Source organism: Dendrobates tinctorius, unplaced genomic scaffold (genome assembly GCF_039654945.1).
Source record: "Dendrobates tinctorius isolate UK_male_01 unplaced genomic scaffold, ASM3965494v1 ptg000155l, whole genome shotgun sequence".
Lineage (NCBI taxonomy): Eukaryota > Metazoa > Chordata > Amphibia > Anura > Dendrobatidae > Dendrobates > Dendrobates tinctorius.
Genome location: NW_027361822.1, coordinates 21,958,673 through 21,982,655, shown reverse-complemented (window position 1 = coordinate 21,982,655; position 23,983 = coordinate 21,958,673). Strand labels below are relative to the sequence as shown.

General features: G+C 45.0%; 1 protein-coding gene across 1 annotated transcript; it reads right to left on the bottom strand.

The window, feature by feature from the left end:
- Window positions 1–6,668: 6,668 nt before the first annotated feature.
- On the bottom strand, window positions 6,669–10,084 carry LOC141051153 (uncharacterized). Its single transcript, XM_073548019.1, has 2 exons — window positions 9,336–10,084; window positions 6,669–7,163 (listed from the first exon to the last, which is right to left on the bottom strand). The coding sequence occupies exons 1-2, from the start codon at window positions 10,045–10,047 to the stop codon at window positions 6,919–6,921; spliced, it is 957 nt and encodes a 318-aa protein (XP_073404120.1). The 5' UTR covers window positions 10,048–10,084; the 3' UTR covers window positions 6,669–6,918.
- Between the last annotated feature and the right edge of the window lie 13,899 nt (window positions 10,085–23,983).

Genomic DNA, 23,983 nt, shown 5'->3' with positions numbered 1-23,983 from the left:
CCACATGTTACAACTGCGGTGGATCGTATCCTCACCAGAATGTCTGCCCAGCAAAGGGAGGAACTTGTCATAATTGCGGAAAGCAAAATCATTTTGCAAAGGTGTGTAGATCCAAGCCACAATCTCCTCATACCACCGCACAACCTAGGTCACCGAAGATCCAAACACTGCAGATTAATGACGAGTCCCACAGCACCTATTTATTCTCTGTGACGGAAGAGGGATCTAATACTGTGCACGCAGTTACTAATCCAAAACGAGTAATCCTAGTGAATGGCAATCCAATAGAAGCCCTGGTGGACACGGGGGCATCAGTCAACGTCATCAGTCATACAGTCTACAACCAGCTCCTAAACAAACCTACTCTACAAAGTACTAACATAAAGATTTTTCCTTATGGCTCAGCAGCTGCACTGCCCCTGTGCGGAAAATTTCAGTCAGAAGTAGCAGCTGAAGGAAAGTCCATCACTGACACCTTCTATGTGGTAGAATGCCCTGCGGACACACTTCTCAGCTGTACCAGTGCAATATCTCTGGGCCTTGTGAACCTTGTCAACCGCATTACAGGTCCTTCGGCCCACCACATTATGCAGAAGTACCCAAATCTCTTTAAAGGCCTAGGTAAGCTAAAGGATGTTCAAATAAAATTGCATATAGATCCGTCAGTACAACCCTCTATTCAGCCCCACAGGCGCATTCCATTCCATGTCCGCAAGCTTGTGGAGCAAGAACTGCAAGACCTGGAGGCGTCCGATGTCGTCGAACGCGTTGAAGGCCCGACCCCCTGGGTTTCACCAATCGTTGTTGCACCTAAACCGAAGCAGCCAGGTAAAATCCGACTATGTGTGGATATGCGCCACGCCAATCGGGCGATCCAAAGAGAAAGGCACATCACGCCCACTATTGATGACATTCTCGCAGACCTGAATGGAGCGAAGGTATTTTCAAAAATTGACCTAAACTCAGGCTATCATCAACTTGAATTGCATCCAGACTCCAGGTACATTACAACTTTTAGCACGCATGTGGGCCTGCGCAGATTTAAGAGATTGAACTTTGGCATCTCATCGGCCGCAGAAATGTTTCAGAATATCGTCAGCCAGGTTCTGTCTGGCATTGCAGGAGTCCTCAACGTCAGTGATGACATTCTCATTTATGGCACAACCCAAGAGGAACATGACAATCGCCTAGAACAAGTATTTCAAAGACTCCAAGCCTGCAATCTCACTGTCAATCCGTCAAAATGTGAATTTAACCAAAAATCATTAACTTTTTTTGGATACATATTTTCTGAACAAGGAGTTTCAGCTGACCCACAGAAAGTGGCTGCCATAAAATTGGCTAGCCCACCGCAAAATGTGTCAGATGTTCGCAGCTTCCTAGGACTGGTCACATACTGTGGGCGATTTATACCTGACCTAGCCACTGTTTCTGAACCTCTGCGAAAGCTCACAAAGAAAGACTCTCCGTGGACATGGGGCACTGAGCAGCAAGCAGCTTTTGACGCATTGAAAACCAACCTAACCAGCGACACTGTCATGGCCTATTTTGACCCGTCAAAACCCACACAGCTACTGGTGGATGCTAGTCCAGTAGGCCTAGGGGCAATTCTCACACAAGTGTCTAGCGCAGGCGACATATCCACAATCTCATATGCCAGCAAGACACTAATGGATACAGAGCAGCGATATTCACAAACTGAGAGAGAAGCCCTGGCAGTTGTGTGGGGGTGCCTTCATTTCCATTTATACCTTTTTGGACATCAATTCACAGTGATAACTGACTACAAGCCACTCGTCCCAATTTTCAATAAGCCCTCTTCAAAGCCTCCCCCGCGTCTTGAACGCTGGTTGCTCCGCTTACAGAACTATCATCTCCAGTTGAGATACGAGGCGGGAGCTGGAAATCCCGCAGACTATTTCTCGAGACACCCAGCACCACAGCCCACCACAGACGACATCCCCGCGACGATTCTGGCGGAGGAGCATGTCAACTTTGTCGTCGCCCATTCGGTACCGAAAGCTATGACCATACAGGAAATTAAGCAAGCGCTGGATGCCGATCACCAACTTCAATTTGTGATAGAGACGGTTCGGTCTAAGAACTGGAGCAGTTTTCTCGCTGAGGCCCGCCTTCACCCTACTGATCAAGCTGGGTACCTGGAGGTTTTCTTTAACGCGAGACATTCACTATCAGTATCAGACTCAAATATGCTCTTAAGAGATAATCGCCTGGTGATACCTCAGAAACTTCAGAGCAGGGTAGTGGATCTGGCGCATGAATCTCATCAAGGGGTCGTGAAAACGAAGCAGCTACTGCGGGAGAAAGTGTGGTTTCCCGGACTTGACAAAAAGGTGGAGGCACTCGTTGAAACATGCATACCGTGCCAAGCCACTACAGTTGCCCATAGACGTGCACCATTACAAATGACACCCCTGCCAGCCGGCCCATGGATAGCTGTTAGCATCGATTTCTGCAGTCTACCGGATAGCTCCTATCTGCTGGTGATCATGGATAACTTTTCAAGGTTTCCAGTCATCGAACATGTTTCTACAACCTCGGCCAAGGCTGTTTTACCAAAATTAGACAAGATCTTCTCGGCATATGGCATACCGGAGATCGTGAAATCTGACAATGGACCGCCTTTTAATAGCACAGACTTTCAGTCCTTCGCAACCTACCTGGGTTTCACTCACCGGAAAATAACTCCTTGCTGGCCTCAGGCCAACGGTGAAGTCGAACGATTCATGCAATCGCTCAACAAGACCCTAAGGATTGCTACCATGGAGCACAAGGACTTACAGCAAGAGTTGAACGCATTCCTCAGACAGTACAGGGCTACACCCCACTCTAAAACGGGAATACCACCTGCAACGGCACTGTTCAACAGGCCCTTACGGGTCAAACTTCCAAGCATTCCAGCAATCTCCGTCCAGACCCCGATTTCTATTAATGACTCCATATCAAAGGAAAAGATGAAACGGTATGCAGATAAGCGCAACCATCGAGGCAGACAGCCGGCAATACAGGTGGGCGATTGGGTCCTGGCACAAAGGTTAAAAGCGACTAGCAAGTTTGCGTCACCGTACTATCCGGAACCCTTTCAAGTTATAGGCGTTAAGGGCACCATGGTTACTGCCCAGAATCAAAGTCGTCAGGTCACACGAAATGTGTCCCACTTTAAAAAACTCCGGGGCCACGTCCCAAAAACCACGCCTATTGAGGAAGCGGAGAGCGACGACTTCCTGCCAGAGACTGGAGATGCCGTAAGCCTAACAGGGGATGTCTCCGGGGATACTCAGGGCTTATCTGGTGATGGGCCGTCTCACCGCTATCCGACTAGGACCTATCGCAGACCACCTGCCCACCTTACAGACTATGTTCTGCAGTGAGACTTAATGTTTGAACGACAATATTCTTCAAATGTTTCAGTTTTTTTTGTTGTGAGAAAAGAAGAGGTGTGATGTTGTCACATCTGTTGTTTGTAGGCTGTTGCCCTTGTTTGCATTCTTTGCCTAGTAACAGTGATGTAGGGGAGAGGAGGAGTAGGGGGCAGGGACGTGGAGAGGAAGGAGGAAGTAAGGAATAAAAAAAAAAAAGCACGGCCTAGCAGCCAAGCACCAGCACATCAGTGTACGTCTCTGAATTCTTTATCGCCGACATCACGACACTACATACTCCTACTGCGGTCAAGATTGCTGAGCGCAGCTCCTGGATCCATCTCTCATACTGTAAACTTGTCAGACAGGTAGGGACAGAGTAGGATCTGACTTGCTTGTCAAAGTCCAGCTACAAAGGGAGGTTTTCCACAAGGGAAAGCTTGTCTCAAACTGGTGAAGTCTCCCATTCATCCCCCTACCTGGATAAGACGGTCAGATCTAAGATGTGTACATCAGGGTTAGTCACAGGTATATTCTTCCTGACCATGGTGATGGGAGATTGGAGAGTAATAGACCCAGCAGGAGAGGAAAGTCCAGGGTGGTAGAATGGTTTCAGATTTAGGACTTTAAATCCTACTTTTGAAATTGGGCAGGAGGCTGCTATGTTAGTGAATTTCTGTCTGTTGTATACATGATGCAGAGATAGGGAACAAGCTGTGAAACTAGCAGAGTCTGATAAGTATGTTTGTGTAATGAGCTCTAATAGCAGAGGGGACGAATGTGTGTGACTGGAGTAAAGCAGCATGCACAACTGCAGCCCAAGACTATAGGTTTAAGCCTTATGGCTACATAGATTTTAAAACCTGATTCTCAATTAGGAAAAAGGAGATCCCCTTACACAAATAAGAATAATTGTAATCAGCTACTGAGAACTTTTAAAAAACCCTAAGATGAGGGATCAAAGGTTATAGGAGCTGATATGTCAGGAACAGACCCAATAGGACATTTCTACATAGAAGTTCAGAATAATAGCATACATAGACACAAGGAAGGTATGCCAGAGAGAATCCATAACAGAGTCCATAGGGCTCATAGTTTGATTGTCTAACCTAACCTATGAAGATAAACTAGCTCTAGAGAGAGGCTGTGAGAAGAATGAATAGTTAGAATGGCTTAAATATACTGCAAAAGGTTTAAAAAATTAAGTTATTAAGTAAAACTTATGTCTCCTCAGAAAGGGAAGGAAAATGTAAAATGTTATAATTTTTACATCCTCCACTTGAGAAACCGGATATCCCACCACAGGTGATTGCTAATCCTGGTAACTGTACTTGTTTGAGTCTTCCAGGGCATGGGCACGACTTCGGAGAGCTCCAAGGCGACTCTTGTAGAGAACGGATCATTGTCTCCCACAGGGCCAAGTACTCAGCCATATGGTCAAACCACACTACCCTGAGAGTGGATATATGGTGGTTAAGCAGTGATAAAAAGATAAGAGCCAAACTACCACATGGTTCCCGAGGGGATTGTGAGGTGATCCAGCTAAACATGCCGTTCCACCTGTTGTCAACAGGGATATGGCCAAAGGTACGTAGTGGAAGAGACAGAAGCGTGAAACTGCAAGGATCCTTCCATTCTAGTATCTACAGAGATGACATTGGAGTTCCCAGGGGAGTGACCAACGAGTACAAGGCTAGGAACCAGGTAGCAGCTGGGTGGGAATCCATAATTTGGTGGGTTATTATAAAAATGAATGTAGATTGGATAAACTACTTATACTATAACCAGCAGAGATTTGTTAATTATACCCGAGATGCATTTACATGGATAGCTGAGCAATTAGGACCAACTTCTCTCATGGCTTGGTAGAATAAGATGGCATTAGACAAGCTCTTAGCAGAAAAGGGAGGTGTATATAAAATGTTTGGAGGATTTTGTTGCACCCTTTATCCCTAATACAGATCCTGATGGGAGTACCTCCAAAGCTCTTGATGGACTGACTGCCCTGTCTAATGAATTAGCTGAGAACTCTGGATATGACGACATATTTACTTCCTGGATTGAAGGGTGGTTTGGGAAATGGTCCGGATTATTCACTTCTGTGTTGACATCTCTTACCATCGTGGCCGGAGTGAAGATTGTTTGTGGATGCTGTGCTATTCTATGCATTAGAGGACTTGTTCAAAGACTGATTGACTCTGCCATAACAAAAACTATGCATCAAGGAATGGAGACCTTGGAATCCAACGAAAGAATGAAAATTTTGGGACTTAATGATAAATATACTGAACATATTACTCTCCCTCTAGATTATATGAAGATCTTCTGTGAAATCTGACAAAAAGAAATCTGTCTCCAATGTGTACAGATAAATGATTTTATTACAAGATGAGGGAATGTTATAATAATTAGTTTAACATAGTCCAACATAGCAATGAACATAGTACTTTTTCCTATCTAGAAAAAAGGACGTTCATAATGGAATGAACAAAAAGGCAACTCCCTTAGAAATATATAGACCTACATAGAAGACGGAGTATGACGCCATGGAGTCAATAACAAAAATTGATTATGATGTCAGAAATTATTCGCTCTTTATTAATACAGGTGCATAAAAAGTGTACATTACAGAATACAATTATATGATCAGATGTCGGATATGACACTACAAAGAAAAGGGGATGGATGCACCGCACATGTATGGTAAATGCAATAGTACAAAAAATAAGTTTTCAAAGCCCCAAGAAAATGCATGAAAACTAGTGCCCACGCAAAAAAAGTCTCACACTTAAACATCTAGTGTTGCTATCGGAATAAAGTGCATGGCACAAGGCATGGGGAATTCATGCAAATACTTTGCAATAAAGTGCTGTGTGCAAAAAAAGCATGGGGGATTTTGCAGAAAAGTGATCATGCTTACCCATAAAGAAAGTACATGTGCGTAGCGTCCAATCCCAAAGCCCCTACGCACGTTTCGCGCTAGGCTTCATCGGGGGGCATGTGTGGTACTGCTAGAGGTGCGGGGTATAAATGACTAAAGACCAGGTGTCCGAAATTAGCATCACTGCGGGAGGAAGTGAGCGCATGAGAGGCGGGCCCCGATCGCGGTGCGTCACATCCGGCCGTCATTGCCTGTGGGAGGGACAGGGAGAGATACAGCTCTCCTGACGTCATTGTCCCGCCCCAGGCAGAACTGACGCCTTCAGAGACGCCCACTGACCATGGGACCAGCCGCGCATGCGCAACCACGCAGCGGCCATTTTAAGTACTGGCCAGAAGAGAGGGCAGGTGGAAATAAAAGCGCAGAACAAGCGCAATATAGAGAAATGAAATCACAAAAATATCTAAGCAAATCTTCTGTATAGATGATGTCTGATAGTGATTATAGCACCCTCTTATTCTTTCAATGTAATGTCATCATTAAACTGGGACACAGCCCACTTAAGATTAAACATAATAGTCAGTCTATCATAGATCATAGTATCTAAGGGGTGCAATATATCCTGCTATCAAAAATCTCGCTTGGTGTATTATAAAACTAAACAGAAGAATACAAAACTGAGATACTTTGTAAAATCAAAAAGATACAATATTGAAATATAATTCCAAAATTTATATAAAAAGCAAGGAAAATAACAATAACATATCCTTCTGCGCAAGAAAATGAGGTTCCACGCAATTGAATATCCACAATTTCCTCCAACATTCCAGATAAGCTTGATAAGGACATATGGTCAAGAGTAACCCCGCATAAAGCATCCAATAGCTCAAACTGACTGTACACTGAGGAAGGATGAATAAAAACAACAATTAAAAACAAGAACAAAAGCAATTTATACACGAAAGTGTATATAACAGACAGAAGGACATAATGAGACTAAAGAAAGGGGGCAAAAGATAGCTTTTCATTGAGTCCATGAGGTGTCATGGAACCCAAAGTGACTATCCATCGGCACTCAAGTTGGGCTAAGATCTTCTTATAATCTCCACCCCTAGTCCCCAAGTGTACTCGATCGATCCCCTTGACTTTAAATGACCGTGGGTCACAATTATGGACTTGCTTGAAGTGCCGAGGGATAGTCTTCAATGTTGTAACATCCAAAGTCTCCTTAGCCACCCTTATATCCCTAACATGTTCCCTAACTCTAGTACGAAGCTCCCTGGAGGTGAGGCCCACGTAGATCAGGTTACATCCACATACAGCATAGTACACCACATATGTGGTGCTGCAGGAGATATAATTTGTAATGTGGTATTCCATACTACCATCAGCCGCCTTAAAAGTGGTTGCCCTAATGATGTTTTGGCAAGCCACACATGAGCCACATGGGTAACACCCCCACCTCTGGGGCCTAGCACCGAAAGGGTTAGTGGGTTTAGCCACATAATGACTTCTCACAAGAAAGTCTTTCAAATTCCTGCCCCTTCTAGCAGTCAAAAGGGGTCTATCAGGTAGAATTCCCTTTAATGTCATGTCTGTTTGTAAGACAGACCAGTGTTTACCCATGATCTCTCTAATCCTGTGCCACTGATTATTGTAAGTCATGATGCACCTCAGTGGTTGTTCTCTAGATGTATTGGCACGCTGTTTAGAATCAAGGAGTTGTTGGCGGGGGGTCCTCCTGGCACGAGAATAGCCCGACTTAATGTTTCTCATACTATATCCACGATCTCTGAATCGCTGGGCAAGGTCCCGAGCCTGATCCTCAAAGATCCCATCAGTGGAGCATATTCGCTTCATTCTCAAAAACTGACCCACAGGAATGGCTCGAATGGTTGAAATATCATGGGCAGATGATGCATGTAGTAAGGAATTGACAGACGTGTCCTTCCGAAATACATCAGTTTGAATTGCACCATCCCCACATAATTTGATCTTAACATCCAAAAAATCAATCTCACCCGCCGCCACCCTGTGGGTCAGTTTAATATTACGACAATTTTGGTTTAAACCACCGATGAAATCGAGGAGGCCAGACTCGGTTCCCTGCCAGATTATGAAGACATCGTCGATGTAGCGATACCAGCACTGCACATGGGACGCGGCACATGCACCATCTCCGAAAACCTCCCGCTCCCAGTGTCCCAGGAAGAGGTTAGCGTAAGATGGCGCACAGGCCGCGCCCATTGCAGTGCCGCGTCGCTGTAGATAGAATTTGTCTTTAAAGGTAAAATAGTTGTGAGTTAAAATAAACTCAAGCAGTTCTAGGATCAATGATCGTAGGGCCAGGTCTAGATTACTCATGCCAAGGAAGAACCCCACAGCTTCCAATCCATCTTTATGTCCAATACATGTATACAGAGATTCTACATCAATCGTAGCGAACAGCATATCTGATTCAAGATGGAGACCATCTAATTTCTTCAGGACGTCCGTAGTGTCTCTGACATAGGAGGGCAGCGTATCCACTAAAGGATGAAGATAATATTCAATGAACTTACAAATGGGATCGCAAAGCCCTCCCATGCCAGAGACAATCGGACGTCCAGGGGGATCCACTGGATCCTTATGTATCTTCGGCAGAAGATAGAAGGTGGGGACCACCGGATTCTTGACAAACAATCCGTCAAAAATTTTTTTAGGAATAATACCCTGGTGAAGTGCAAGATCCAAAATATCATAAATGGCTGCACTGAATGAACTAGTGGGATTATGCGGAAGAATGGCATACGACTCTCGATCTCTCAACTGCCGAAAGGCTTCTTTTTCGTACTTTAATGTTGGCCAAATGACCACATTCCCCCCTTTATCCGCTGATTTTATAACAATATCCTTTAAGGATTTAAGCTCTTTTAGGGCAACTCTATGGGCCCTTGTCAAATTATCCCCCTTATGTGTCCTTGTCAAAGCTTTTATATCCTCAACTACCAATTTATTGAAGATCTCGATCGATGGACAGAGGGAAAAAGGGGGGAATGTGGTGGACTTTGGCACAACAGAAGTAGGAAAAATACCTGAAGGGTTGAGTGATCCCTCCTGTTCTAATTCCTCCAATATGCCCAAAGCTTCCTGTTCTGCCGACGAACATAAGGTGGTACTATCAACCGATTTCGTGTGAAGTTTGCGTAGTAAGACTTTTCTTAGGAATAATTGTATGTCCTTCATGGCTGAAAAAAAGTTAAAATCATTAGTAGGAACAAAATTCAGACCCAGACTCAAAACCTCAAGTTGATTTTTAGTCAAAGAGTGGGTGGAAAGGTTAATTACCTCTAAGGCATTCCCAGATTTAGTTTTTTTCTCCAGTGATTGTGGTGGAGTCATTTTACGTTTATTAGAGGATTTACCCCTAAAATGCCCTTGTCTTCCCATAGCAAATCTTTCTTGATGAATATTAACACGATGGCCACTACTTTGTGGCTCCTCGTCCATAGATGAAGCTGACGAGAATGAATTGTGATGAGTTCTGGGCATGGATTGAACTGGCATTTGTTTCTTTCTCCATCGATATACCTGATTGTTCTTATAATCTAACTGATCCCGCTGATACTTTTTAGTTTTTGAAGCCACAATCTCCTTCTCCCACTTCGAAAAATCATTTTCGAGCTGTTTTAATAATTGTGAAGATTCTTCTGTGGAAAGTGTGCTATTAAGGGATTCCTGCAGATTATTAATCTCCAATTCAATTTCTTGAAGGGAGGTTGTATTGGATTTTATGAGTAACCCCATATATCCCTGTGAACAGCCCGAGGACAATTCCTCCCACTGTTTTTTCAATGCTTCATCTTCAATAGAAAAAGAAGGAAAAACTTGTACACGGAGGCCTCTTGGAATCAGGCCCTTATCCAGGTATCTTTCTAGGAATGCCTTATTCTACCACAAACGTATTTTCTTATTACATAGGTATTTGAGTCTAGATACTGATTCATCCGTTATTCTTGTATTTAAAACCACACTAGTGTCATCACCAAAAACCTGATCAAGTTTAGAAAGCCACATCTTTTCACGTGCCTTGTAATCCATGCTGCTGGATGAAGCTGTGAATACACACAGAAAAATAGACAGTTTAACATAGTCCAACATAGCAATGAACATAGTACTTTTTCCTATCTAGAAAAAAGGACGTTCATAATGGAATGAACAAAAAGGCAACTCCCTTAGAAATATATAGACCTACATAGAAGACGGAGTATGACGCCATGGAGTCAATAACAAAAATTGATTATGATGTCAGAAATTATTCGCTCTTTATTAATACAGGTGCATAAAAAGTGTACATTACAGAATACAATTATATGATCAGATGTCGGATATGACACTACAAAGAAAAGGGGATGGATGCACCGCACATGTATGGTAAATGCAATAGTACAAAAAATAAGTTTTCAAAGCCCCAAGAAAATGCATGAAAACTAGTGCCCACGCAAAAAAAGTCTCACACTTAAACATCTAGTGTTGCTATCGGAATAAAGTGCATGGCACAAGGCATGGGGAATTCATGCAAATACTTTGCAATAAAGTGCTGTGTGCAAAAAAAGCATGGGGGATTTTGCAGAAAAGTGATCATGCTTACCCATAAAGAAAGTACATGTGCGTAGCGTCCAATCCCAAAGCCCCTACGCACGTTTCGCGCTAGGCTTCATCGGGGGGCATGTGTGGTACTGCTAGAGGTGCGGGGTATAAATGACTAAAGACCAGGTGTCCGAAATTAGCATCACTGCGGGAGGAAGTGAGCGCATGAGAGGCGGGCCCCGATCGCGGTGCGTCACATCCGGCCGTCATTGCCTGTGGGAGGGACAGGGAGAGGTACAGCTCTCCTGACGTCATTGTCCCGCCCCAGGCAGAACTGACGCCTTCAGAGACGCCCACTGACCATGGGACCAGCCGCGCATGCGCAACCACGCAGCGGCCATTTTAAGTACTGGCCAGAAGAGAGGGCAGGTGGAAATAAAAGCGCGGAACAAGCGCAATATAGAGAAATGAAATCACAAAAATATCTAAGCAAATCTTCTGTATAGATGATGTCTGATAGTGATTATAGCACCCTCTTATTCTTTCAATGTAATGTCATCATTAAACTGGGACACAGCCCACTTAAGATTAAACATAATAGTCAGTCTATCATAGATCATAGTATCTAAGGGGTGCAATATATCCTGCTATCAAAAATCTCGCTTAGTGTATTATAAAACTAAACAGAAGAATACAAAACTGAGATACTTTGTAAAATCAAAAAGATACAATATTGAAATATAATTCCAAAATTTATATAAAAAGCAAGGAAAATAACAACATATCCTTCTGCGCAAGAAAATGAGGTTCCACGCAATTGAATATCCACAATTTCCTCCAACATTCCAGATAAGCTTGATAAGGACATATGGTCAAGAGTAACCCCGCATAAAGCATCCAATAGCTCAAACTGACTGTACACTGAGGAAGGATGAATAAAAACAACAATTAAAAACAAGAACAAAAGCAATTTATACACGAAAGTGTATATAACAGACAGAAGGACATAATGAGACTAAAGAAAGGGGGCAAAAGATAGTTTTTCATTGAGTCCATGAGGTGTCATGGAACCCAAAGTGACTATCCATCGGCACTCAAGTTGGGCTAAGATCTTCTTATAATCTCCACCCCTAGTCCCCAAGTGTACTCGATCGATCCCCTTGACTTTAAATGACCGTGGGTCACAATTATGGACTTGCTTGAAGTGCCGAGGGATAGTCTTCAATGTTGTAACATCCAAAGTCTCCTTAGCCACCCTTATATCCCTAACATGTTCCCTAACTCTAGTACGAAGCTCCCTGGAGGTGAGGCCCACGTAGATCAGGTTACATCCACATACAGCATAGTACACCACATATGTGGTGCTGCAGGAGATATAATTTGTAATGTGGTATTCCATACTACCATCAGCCGCCTTAAAAGTGGTTGCGGGACAATGACGTCAGGAGAGCTGTATCTCTCCCTGTCCCTCCCACAGGCAATGACGGCCGGATGTGACGCACCGCGATCGGGGCCCGCCTCTCATGCGCTCACTTCCTCCCGCAGTGATGCTAATTTCGGACACCTGGTCTTTAGTCATTTATACCCCGCACCTCTAGCAGTACCACACATGCCCCCCGATGAAGCCTAGCGCGAAACGTGCGTAGGGGCTTTGGGATTGGACGCTACGCACATGTACTTTCTTTATGGGTAAGCATGATCACTTTTCTGCAAAATCCCCCATGCTTTTTTTGCACACAGCACTTTATTGCAAAGTATTTGCATGAATTCCCCATGCCTTGTGCCATGCACTTTATTCCGATAGCAACACTAGATGTTTAAGTGTGAGACTTTTTTTGCGTGGGCACTAGTTTTCATGCATTTTCTTGGGGCTTTGAAAACTTATTTTTTGTACTATTGCATTTACCATACATGTGCGGTGCATCCATCCCCTTTTCTTTGTAGTGTCATATCCGATATCTGATCATATAATTGTATTCTGTAATGTACACTTTTTATGCACCTGTATTAATAAAGAGCGAATAATTTCTGACATCATAATCAATTTTTGTTATTGACTCCATGGCGTCATACTCCGTCTTCTATGTAGGTCTATAAATGTTATAATAATTGTATTAAAGTCCTTTCTTTTATGTGCATGTGTGTATATATATATATCTATATACATATGTGTGAGTATATATATATATCCACAGTATATACATGATTGTATGTATGCCATTATTATGCCTACAGTCATGGCCAAAAGTTTTGAGAATGACACAAATATTAATTTTTACAAAGTCTACTGCTTCATTTTTCTAATGGCAATTTGCATATACTCCAGAATGTTATAAAGAGTGATCAGCTTTACAGCAATTACTTGCAAAGTCAATATTTGCCTAGAAGATGAACTTTATCCCCCAAAACACACTTCAACATCATTGCAGCCCTGCCTTAAAAGGACCAGCTAACATCGTTTCAGTGATTGCTCCATTAACACAGGTGTGGGTGTTGATGAGGACAGGGCTGGATGTAATCTGTCATGATTAAGTAAGAATGACACCACTGGACACTTTAAAAGGAGGCTGGTGCTTGGCATCATTGTTTCTCTTCTGTTAACCATGGTTATCTCTAAAGAAACACGTGCAGTCATCATTGCACTGCACAAAAATGGCCTAACAGGGAAGAGTATCGCAGCTAGAAAGATTGCACCTCAGTCAACAATCTATCGCATCATCAAGAACTTCAAGGAGAGAGGTTCCCTTGTTGCCAAAATGGCTCCAGGGCGCCCAAGAAAGACCAGCAAGCGCCAGAACCGTCTCTTAAAAGTGTTTCAGCTGCGGGATTGGGCTACCAGCAGTGCAGAGCTTGCTCAGGAATGGCAGCAGGCAGGTGTGAGTGCATCTGCACGCACTGTGAGGCGGAGACTCTTGGAGCAAGGCCTGGTCTCAAGGAGGGCAGCAAAGAAGCCACTTCTCTCCAGGAAAAACATCATGGACAGACTGATATTCTGCAAGAGGTACAGGGAGTGGACTGCTGAGGACTGAGGTAAAGTCATTTTCTCTGATGAATCCCCTTTTCGATTGTTTGGGACATCTGGAAAACGGCTTATTCGGAGAAGACCAGGTGAGCACTACTACCAGTCTTGTCTCATGCCAACTGTCAAGCATCCTGAAACCAGTCATGTGTGGGGTTGCTTCTCAGCCAAGGGAATGGGCTCTCTCTCAGTCTTGCCTAAAAACACAGCCATGAATAAAGAATGGTACCAGAATGTCCTCCAAGAGCAACTTCTCCCAACCGTCCAAGAGCAGTTTGGCGATCAACAATGCCTTTTTCAACATGATGGAGCACCTTGCCATAAAGCAAAGGTGATAACTAAATGGCTCAGGGAACAAAACATAGAGATTTTGGGACCATGGCCTGGAAACTCCCCAGATCTTAAACCCATTGAGAACTTGTGGTCAATCATCAAGAGACGGGTGGACAAACAAAAACCTTCAAATTCAGACAAAATAAAAGCATTGATTTTGCAAGAATGGACTGCTATCAGTCAGGATTTGATCCAGAAGTTGATTGAGAGCATGCCAGGGAGAATTGCTAAGGTCCTGAAGAAGAAGGGTCAACACTGCAAATATTGACTTGCTGCATTAACTCATTCTAACTGTCAATATAACCTTTTGCTACTCATAATATGATTGCAATTATATTTCTGTATGTGATAAAAACATCTGACAAACACACATAAAAACCAGAGGCCAGCAGATCATGTGAAATTATAATATTTGTGTCATTCTCAAAACTTTTGGCCATGACTGTAGTCACTCTTTTCAGCTGATGTAATATGAAGACATGGGTGTAGTGCTTGGTTTGCAAACCTTATCTAATGTACAAAATAAAAGTCATACCTCTGCTTCTCTGGTAACGTAGATAAGGATTACTAACAGCTAAGCATATTGTATGTACTATTTTGCAAACGAAGTATGTTTCAAGGCCCTCCTCTTTTATTATTTAAACTGTAAGAATATGTATTGAGACAGGCAGAGGACGGCCCACACCTGGTGTGGCTGTCATTTTCTCTCCATGCTGGCATGACCAAATAAAGGATCTTACTTATTCAGGTCTGGACGATTCCTAATTGGAAGACTAATATTCAGGATTGAGAGTCCTCAGTAGTTGATACCTTTTAATGGCTAACTGAAAAGATGGTAATACATTGCAAGCTTTCGAGACTACTCAGGTCTCTTCATCAGGCTAGACTAATACAAAATCTGAAGTCACATATTTATGCACAATACAGCCTAGAAAAAATGCAATAGATAAGACTATTTTGGTGTGGATACAATCTTTTGATTGCCCGTAATTGCATTTTATTGCAATGTTGCAGGGACCAAAAAAACGTAATTCTGGCATTTTGATTTTTTCCGCTATGCCGTTTACCGATCATATTGATTCTTTTTAGAACTTGATAGATCGGGTGATTGTGAATGTGGCAATACCAAATATGTGTATTTTTTTTGTTTTGTTTTGAATGGGGCGAATGGGGAGTGCTTTGAACGTTTTAATTTTTTTTCATATTTTTAAAACTTTTTTTTACTTTTCACTTGCTTCAATACTCTCCATACTGTCCAAAACAGCTGACATGTGTCAGGAAAGATGTGGACTCAGTGCCACAGCCCACATCAAAGGGAGGGACTCGACATGCACCGTACATGTACGGCGCATGTCGTGAAGGGATTAAAGAGGTTGTCCACTACTTTTGCATTGATAATTTATCCTTTAGGATAGGTTATCAATGTCTGATCGGTAGGAGTGCGCCACCCACCACCCCTTGCGATCAGCTGTTATCAGTGTACTCACTTGCGGCGGTGACAGTTTTCTGATTGTGGCCTTTTTCAAGAACACACAATATGGCCGAAACGTTGTATTTGGTATTGGCAGAATAAATCTTTAAATATTTTTTTCACCCGGATTGGATGTTTCTCTCTCTTTTTGATCTACATGGATATTTTTGTTCATCTGGGTTCGTGAACTTGGAGCGTGCATCCGTATCATCCTTGCTGTGCTGTCGGCTGTCTTTTTGGAGGGGAGATACGTGTCATTGTGCATGATGGCTAAGAGTCAGTGATAAGCGGTCATAGAGGAGCGCTTAGGAAGCCACCCAGGGGCAGACAAAAATGTCAAGTCTCCACCGCAGCTCCAGCCGAAAACCTCCAATGGAGGATAGGAGCAATGAGAAAATGGAAACGGTCTTAGGAGTGCAGGAAAGAGACTCAGACAAGAGATGGGGTTAAACCACAATGAGTTTCGACAGAGGTTTCCTTAAGAACACTACGTGTTGAGAGGATTAAATGAGAGTTATGTTATGGGCTAGTTTTAGTGGACCTCCATAGAGTGGGTGGGAGGGGGTCCTACATATCGCCACCTGCAGAGTTCTGACAGGACATGTGTCAGAATCATGTGATCAGTCACAGGATGGAGGAGTCACAAAGTCTGGTCTTAAATGGCTGAAGGCCAGAGCTTTCAGTGTTGATGTTGAGAGAGAACACTCCAGAAAAGTGTGTGCTATACCTGAACTGTGGGCATTGCTGCCTGTGAGCGGATGGATCCCCGCTAGGAAAAGGACTGTTTTCTTTTTGATTGTTTTTCAGCCAGAGGACCAGGTTTACTTTCCCAAGCTTGGTTTATGCTGTCTAGAATAAACCAAGCCCTTTCTTAAAAAGACTGTCACAATTCGACTGCTGAGTGATCTGGGACCAGGGGCACCTTTCCTGGCCCTAACAGTAGGGCACGCCCTAGCTCGCCCTGTTCCCCTTCACCCTTGCCCTATCTCCTAGAACAGCCCTTCATTTGTCCCCTTCTCCCACCCGGGGAAGAGAGGCGCTACTGTGCACCGCAGTACACCAACCCGACAGACAGGGTAACAAAGACAAGGGTAAACTGAAAACTCCACATACACAAAATATACACTCACATATAACATATAACAGAGATATTCACCAGAATGTGTAGGGAAGGGGAGGAAAGCAAAACAGGGAAGGATAAGGAATTTCCAAGCGTACAAACCAGAGAACAGTCTCTAAGAAACTCCTCCAGCTTTCCTTCACAAAACCAACTTCTCCCACTCCAATATCATGTAGCAAAAGCTAACTCTGACGATGACTTGGTAATTGAGCCTAGATTTTATGGGGAAAAAGAAGGCTAACCGAGCACAGCTGAATGTATGAATTTTCCAATATGGCCGATTAACCCCTGTTCTGCTGAAAGAAATAAATACGTTTAATACACAGAAGTGCTTCTTCTCAGCGTAGTAGGAGCAACCAGATACTGCAGTCTTCTGGCTCCGCTCTGTTGTGGTAAACCCATTACAGTGTTCCAGTCATACCTCTGTGTCCGGCCTCTTTACCAAAGGTGGTGTTAGAAATGCGGGCAGTTTCCCAGCGAATACATGTGGCGGCCACAAGCCAGCGTAGATGTCAGGAAAGATGGAAAACCTGCTCAAACATCTGTTACAAGCACAGCTGCAACAGTTGACCACTGGGCCTATTGTGGTGATCCCAAATGTTTGACCTACTGCATCTAGTGCAAAAATGGCTGCAGCCGGAATCCTCCACTCCAACCCAGATGGTCGAGTGCGTTGTCATGAACAGGTTTGTGCACTTCCTTCCTAGGCTGGTGCAGACCTTGGTTGCCCAAGGAGATCCCCAAAATGCAGACGAACTGGTGGGCCTAGTGGAACAGTTCCAGGTGGTTGAGAGGTCCCTAAGGAAGCCAAGGTATGGTGCACTCTTATACTGGGGCACTCAGCGAGAACCTGAGCCCCAAAAGAGAGGTAGTAAAGCCACCATTGGGGGGAGTCCTAGATCCCAAGGGGTCACTGAGGGGTTGTCACAGGCCATGGGTAAAGACTTGATTTGCTGGAGATGTCATGGTCTTGGACATTTAGCCACCTTAGTCCCTTGTCCTGGATTGTAGCCTAGTGAAGCGCTGCTCCTACTATGCCTACCCCACCTGCAGTGTGGACTATCAGCCCAGTGAGGGGCCGCAGGCATATCCCGTGTCAATAAATGGGGTGCGGGTGAAAGGACCACACTTCCCCATCAGTTGGTCCCAGTGAAAACCATGGATATATGTTGTATCCACGGTGTTACACCCGGTCCCTGTCCTGGCTCTGCGCCCGGTCTGCCACTGCCCCCCGTCCAGGGCACTCACCTCGTGCCTTGCACGCTGTCCCTGTGCAGCCTCTGGCTCCCTGTGTGTCCCACGTCTCAGTGTTCAGGTCTCTCCCCCACCGCCTGGCGTCCTGTCTGCAGGTCATCAGCCAAAGCTATTAGGGCACGCGCGCGCTCTCCAGGCTTCTTAAAGGGACAGCGTGCATTTTTCAAAATGTTCAATTATCCAATGGCAGCGCACTGGCTGCTATTTCTAGCCTCTCCTCCATAGGGTGAGTGCCGGAGCAACGAGTATCAATCATTGCTACATCTGGTTCTGTTGCTAACCTGTCTGCGCTGCATAGCAGTCACTGTGAATTTTCTTATGCTGTCTCCACAGAAATATCCGCATCCTGCTAACTCTGGTTATACCTGCAACCATCTGGGTGAAAGCCATCCCGTTCCGGATTGACCTGCGTTTTCAGAAGCGTTCCATGGAGATCAAGCGAGACAAGAGGTCCTACCACCTGGACTCTAGTTCTTCCAAATGGCTACCCCATCTTCTTCTCCCGAAGCTATGGAAGTTGATTGAGTAAGTCTGGCCTGCCGCCGCCAGGTGGCGCGTCGCAAAGATGGAAGCTGTCTATATTGTGGTAGTTCCGAACACCTGATTCGCTCCTGTCCAAAGAAGTCAGGAAACTCCAGTACCTAGGCTCGGTAGGAGAGGCCACTGTAGGTAGAGAATATTCCTCTCCTTCATTGCAGATCTCGGTCTCCGTGAGCTGCGGAGGAATAAAATTTTCTGGACTCTGTCTGTTGGATTCCGGAGCCGCCGGGAATTTTATCCAGCAGACGCTTGTGGATCATTACCGCTTACCAGTCCAGGCTCTTCCCAATTCGTTGCGGGTGACCGCTGTCGATGGCAGGCCACTGACCAAACCATCCAGTTCCAGACTGAACCAGTGGAACTCCGGGTAGGTCTCATGCATTCTGAAAAAATCCATTTTTATGTGTACCCTGTAGAGTTGAGCGAAACGGGTCGAAAAAATTCAAAAGTCGCCGACTTTTGGCAAAGACGGGTTTCATGAAACGAAACCCGACCCTAGGATGAGGTCGGCCACGAGGTCGGCGACTTACGCGCCAAAGTCGCGTTTCAAAAGTTTGTTTTGCGCTCTTTTTCAGCCAATCAGGATCCACGGACACTGTGGGCAACGTGATGACATAGGCACGGGTCACCACCATCTTTCAGAAGGGTATGCAAGTGATTGGCTTGCTTTGGTGGGCGTCACAGGGGGTATAAAAGGGCGTGCACGCCGACCGCCATGTTACTCATGCTGATCTCAGAATAGAGAGAGCTGCTGCTGATTCTGTAGGGAGAGCGTTAGGCAGGGAAGAAGACACCAAAAACTGCTTCTGCTGCTAGCGATTTTGCCTGTACAACACACCAGTCACTGTGTGTGCAGTACAAGTGGAGGCTATATAGTGGTGTATCAGTGGTGTTGGTTGTTGGGCTGCCTTCTAAGGCTTCCTGACATTCCTGCATTGCTGTTTACCCACTGCTCCGCAAACTGCTTTTTTAAAAGCAATCCCAATTTTTTTTTTTGTCCTGCTGAGAAGAAAAAAAAACTGCTTCTGCTGCTAGCGATTTTGCCTGTACAACACACCAGTCACTGTGCAGTGCAAGGGGAGGCTATATAGTGGTGTATCAGTGGTGTTGGTTGTTGGGCTGCCTTCTAAGGCTTCCTGACATTCCTGCATTGCTGTTTACCCACTGCTCCGCAAACTGCTTTTTTAAAAGCAATCCCAATTTTTTTTTTTGTCCTGCTGAGAAGAAAAAAAAACTGCTTCTGCTGCTAGCGATTTTGCCTGTACAACACACCAGTCACTGTGCAGTGCAAGGGGAGGCTATATAGTGGTGTATCAGTGGTGTTGGTTGTTGGGCTGCCTTCTAAGGCTTCCTGACATTCCTGCATTGCTGTTTACCCACTGCTCCGCAAACTGCTTTTTTAAAAGCAATCCCAATTTTTTTTTTGTCCTGCTGAGAAGAAGAAAAAAAAACTGCTTCTGCTGCTAGCGATTTTGCCTGTACAACACACCAGTCACTGTGCAGTGCAAGGGGAGGCTATATAGTGGTGTATCAGTGGTGTTGGTTGTTGGGCTGCCTTCTAAGGCTTCCTGACATTCCTGCATTGCTGTTTACCCACTGCTCCGCAAACTGCTTTTTTAAAAGCAATCACAATTTTTTTTTTTGTCCTGCTGAGAAGAAGAAAAAAAAACTGCTTCTGCTGCTAGCGATTTTGCCTGTACAACACACCAGTCACTGTGCAGTGCAAGTGGAGGCTATATAGTGGTGTATCAGTGGTGTTGGTTGTTGGGCTGCCTTCTAAGGCTTCCTGACATTCCTGCATTGCTGTTTACCCACTGCTCCGCAAACTGCTTTTTTAAAAGCAATCACAATTTTTTTTTTTGTCCTGCTGAGAAGAAGAAAAAAAAACTGCTTCTGCTGCTAGCGATTTTGCCTGTACAACACACCAGTCACTGTGCAGTGCAAGTGGAGGCTATATAGTGGTGTATCAGTGGTGTTGGTTGTTGGGCTGCCTTCTAAGGCTTCCTGACATTCCTGCATTGCTGTTTACCCACTGCTCCGCAAACTGCTTTTTTAAAAGCAATCACAATTTTTTTTTTTGTCCTGCTGAGGTACTGAGTGTGCATTTTTTCACACCATACAGCGGTGTACGCTCCTCACACAGTACCGTGTAACGGCTGTTATCACAGCCACAGTGAAGCTATCAGTGAGTCACTCTGTGAGAATAAGTCGAGGACATGTTCCGTTCTTACAGAACTGCACTCTAGGGAGATTCCAATTCCGCCCAATTCTACATACACCTTGTAGTTTGTGATACACTAGCCAATTTCTGCCTGTGACATAGCGCTCAGATATTCAGTGGGCCTCACACAATCCATAAGTGTCCAGTGTCCACAAGTGTGTGCAGAAATTAAAAATCTCCCTTATCCTCTAGTCACTTTGGTCACAGCTCTGCCATCGAGCCTGTGACAGAGCGCTCAGATACTCAGTGGGCCTCACACAATCCATAAGTGTCCAGTGTCCACAAGTGTGTGCAGAAATTAAAAATCTCCCTTATCCTCTAGTCACTTTGGTCACAGCTCTGCCATCGAGCCTGTGACAGAGCGCTCAGATACTCAGTGGGCCTCACACAATCCATAAGTGTCCAGTGTCCACAAGTGTGTGCAGAAATTAAAAATCTCCCTTATCCTCTAGTCACTTTGGTCACAGCTCTGCCATCGAGCCTGTGACAGAGCGCTCAGATACTCAGTGGGCCTCACACAATCCATAAGTGTCCAGTGTCCACAAGTGTGTGCAGAAATTAAAAATCTCCCTTATCCTCTAGTCACTTTGGTCACAGCTCTGCCATCGAGCCTGTGACAGAGCGCTCAGATACTCAGTGGGCCTCACACAATCCATAAGTGTCCAGTGTCCACAAGTGTGTGCAGAAATTAAAAATCTCCCTTATCCTCTAGTCACTTTGGTCACAGCTCTGCCATCGAGCCTGTGACAGAGCGCTCAGATACTCAGTGGGCCTCACACAATCCATAAGTGTCCAGTGTCCACAAGTGTGTGCAGAAATTAAAAATCTCCCTTATCCTCTAGTCACTTTGGTCACAGCTCTGCCATCGAGCCTGTGACAGAGCGCTCAGATACTCAGTGGGCCTCACACAATCCATAAGTGTCCAGTGTCCACAAGTGTGTGCAGAAATTAAAAATCTCCCTTATCCTCTAGTCACTTTGGTCACAGCTCTGCCATCGAGCCTGTGACAGAGCGCTCAGATACTCAGTGGGCCTCACACAATCCATAAGTGTCCAGTGTCCACAAGTGTCTGCAGAAATTAAAAATCTCCCTTATCCTCTAGTCACTTTGGTCACAGCTCTGCCATCGAGCCTGTGACAGAGCGCTCAGATACTCAGTGGGCCTCACACAATCCATAAGTGTCCAGTGTCCACAAGTGTGTGCAGAAATTAAAAATCTCCCTTATCCTCTAGTCACTTTGGTCACAGCTCTGCCATCGAGCCTGTGACAGAGCGCTCAGATACTCAGTGGGCCTCACACAATCCATAAGTGTCCAGTGTCCACAAGTGTGTGCAGAAATTAAAAATCTCCCTTATCCTCTAGTCACTTTGGTCACAGCTCTGCCATCGAGCCTGTGACAGAGCGCTCAGATACTCAGTGGACCTCACACAATCCATAAGTGTCCAGTGTCCACAAGTGTGTGCAGAAATTAAAAATCTCCCTTATCCTCTAGTCACTTTGGTCACAGCTCTGCCATCGAGCCTGTGACAGAGCGCTCAGATACTCAGTGGGCCTCACACAATCCATAAGTGTCCAGTGTCCACAAGTGTCTGCAGAAATTCATAATCTCCCCTGTCCTATAGACACCTTGTACCTTGTTTTACATTACTATATAGTTTGTTGGATTTTGTCTACATTTCTACCAAAAATGAGGAAGGCTGGTGGAAGAGGCCGTGGAATTGGGCGGGGGTTGGCAGCTGGTAATGATGGTGTTGGTGGTGGATCTGATGGTAGTGGCAAGAGCAAAATAGGACCGAATGCAGGAGGTGTTGAGCCTGCATCATCGTCTGGCTACATAAGGCCTCGAACGCTTAGTTTTCTAGGAGTTGGCAAACCGCTTTTAAAGCCAGAGCATCAGGAAAAAGTTTTGTCTTACATTGCTGACTCAGCCTCCAGCTCTATCGCCTCCTCTTCTTCAGTTGTAAAAAGTAAAAGCACTGAGTCGTCATTGGAGGCTCATGTTCATGAACCACACCTTTCCTTGTGTCCTTCACCCCAACCAAGATTGAAGGATGACGCAGGCCATACTACTGATTACTCCATGGAGCTGTTTTCACATACCATGCCTGGATTATCAAGTGAAATGGTGAATTACCCAGGCCAAGATGAATCTGACATGGAGTGCACTGATGCACAGCCGCTGATGGATGATTCTGCTGGTACATTCACTCAGAGCACTACATTGTCCTCGCAGTGTACAGAGCCAGATTCTGACCCTGATGAGACTCAGGTGCACCTTCCCGCACACTATACCACCATACACGGTGACACAGAGGAAGGTGCACATGACATAGAAGAGGAGGTGATGGATGACCCAGTTGTTGACCCAGATTGGCATCCATTGGGGGAAGAGGGTGCTGCTTCCAATAGCTCAGATGAGGAGCATCCACAGCAGACATCGACATCGCAACAGCTGTTATCTGGCAGGCCCGGAGCACTCCAAAGACAGGTTCCAAACATCAAAAGAGTTGCTGGACAGCTTGTCCAGAGGGTCAAAAGATCACAGCGTGCTAGGCCGCAAAATGTCTGCCAAAGTAGGAAGAGTGCAGTGTGGCACTTTTTTGAACAAAATCCTCATGATCAGGCCAAGGTTATCTGTAAGAAGTGCGCAAAGACCTTTAGCCGAGGGAAAAATCTGAAAAATTTGAATACCAGTTGCATGCTTGGACATTTAACCAGCATGCACGTGCAAGCGTGGACACAACACCAAACCTCAAGTGCCACATGTGCAACTGATCACAACGAAGGTAGTCAGCAACGCTACATTGTTTCCCCCACTGTAAGCCCACCGGTTAGCACAGCAGCAAATGTTGAGGTGTCGTTGCAGTGCCACAGCAGTCAGGGAATCCCACTGTTATATCAACGAAAGACTGATTCTAGGCCATCAGAAAGAACAACAACTCCATCACCATCATCAACCCTCTCTCAGACCGCCCTGTCCACCGCTACTTCCACCATATGCAGCTCTCAAGTCCAGCTCACCCTCCCAGACACTATGAGTAGGTCAAGAAAGTACTCAGTCTCTCATCCGCGTACACTGGGTTTGAACGCCCACATTGCCAAACTAATCTCGTTTGAGATGATGCCCTTTCGGTTGGTGGAAAGCGCAGCTTTCCGCGAACTCATGGCCTATGCAGTACCACGCTATGACCTACC

What these genes read in the sequence shown, in the direction of transcription:
- LOC141051153 (XM_073548019.1), bottom strand. Translation starts at nt 10,047, where the DNA reads ATGGGGTTACTCATAAAATCCAATACAACCTCCCTTCAAGAAATTGAA. An exon ending in GGGATCACTCAACCCTTCAG is followed by an intron (nt 7,164 to 9,335) that starts GTATTTTTCCTA and finishes ATCCTTCCTCAG; the next exon opens with TGTACAGTCAGTTTGAGCTA.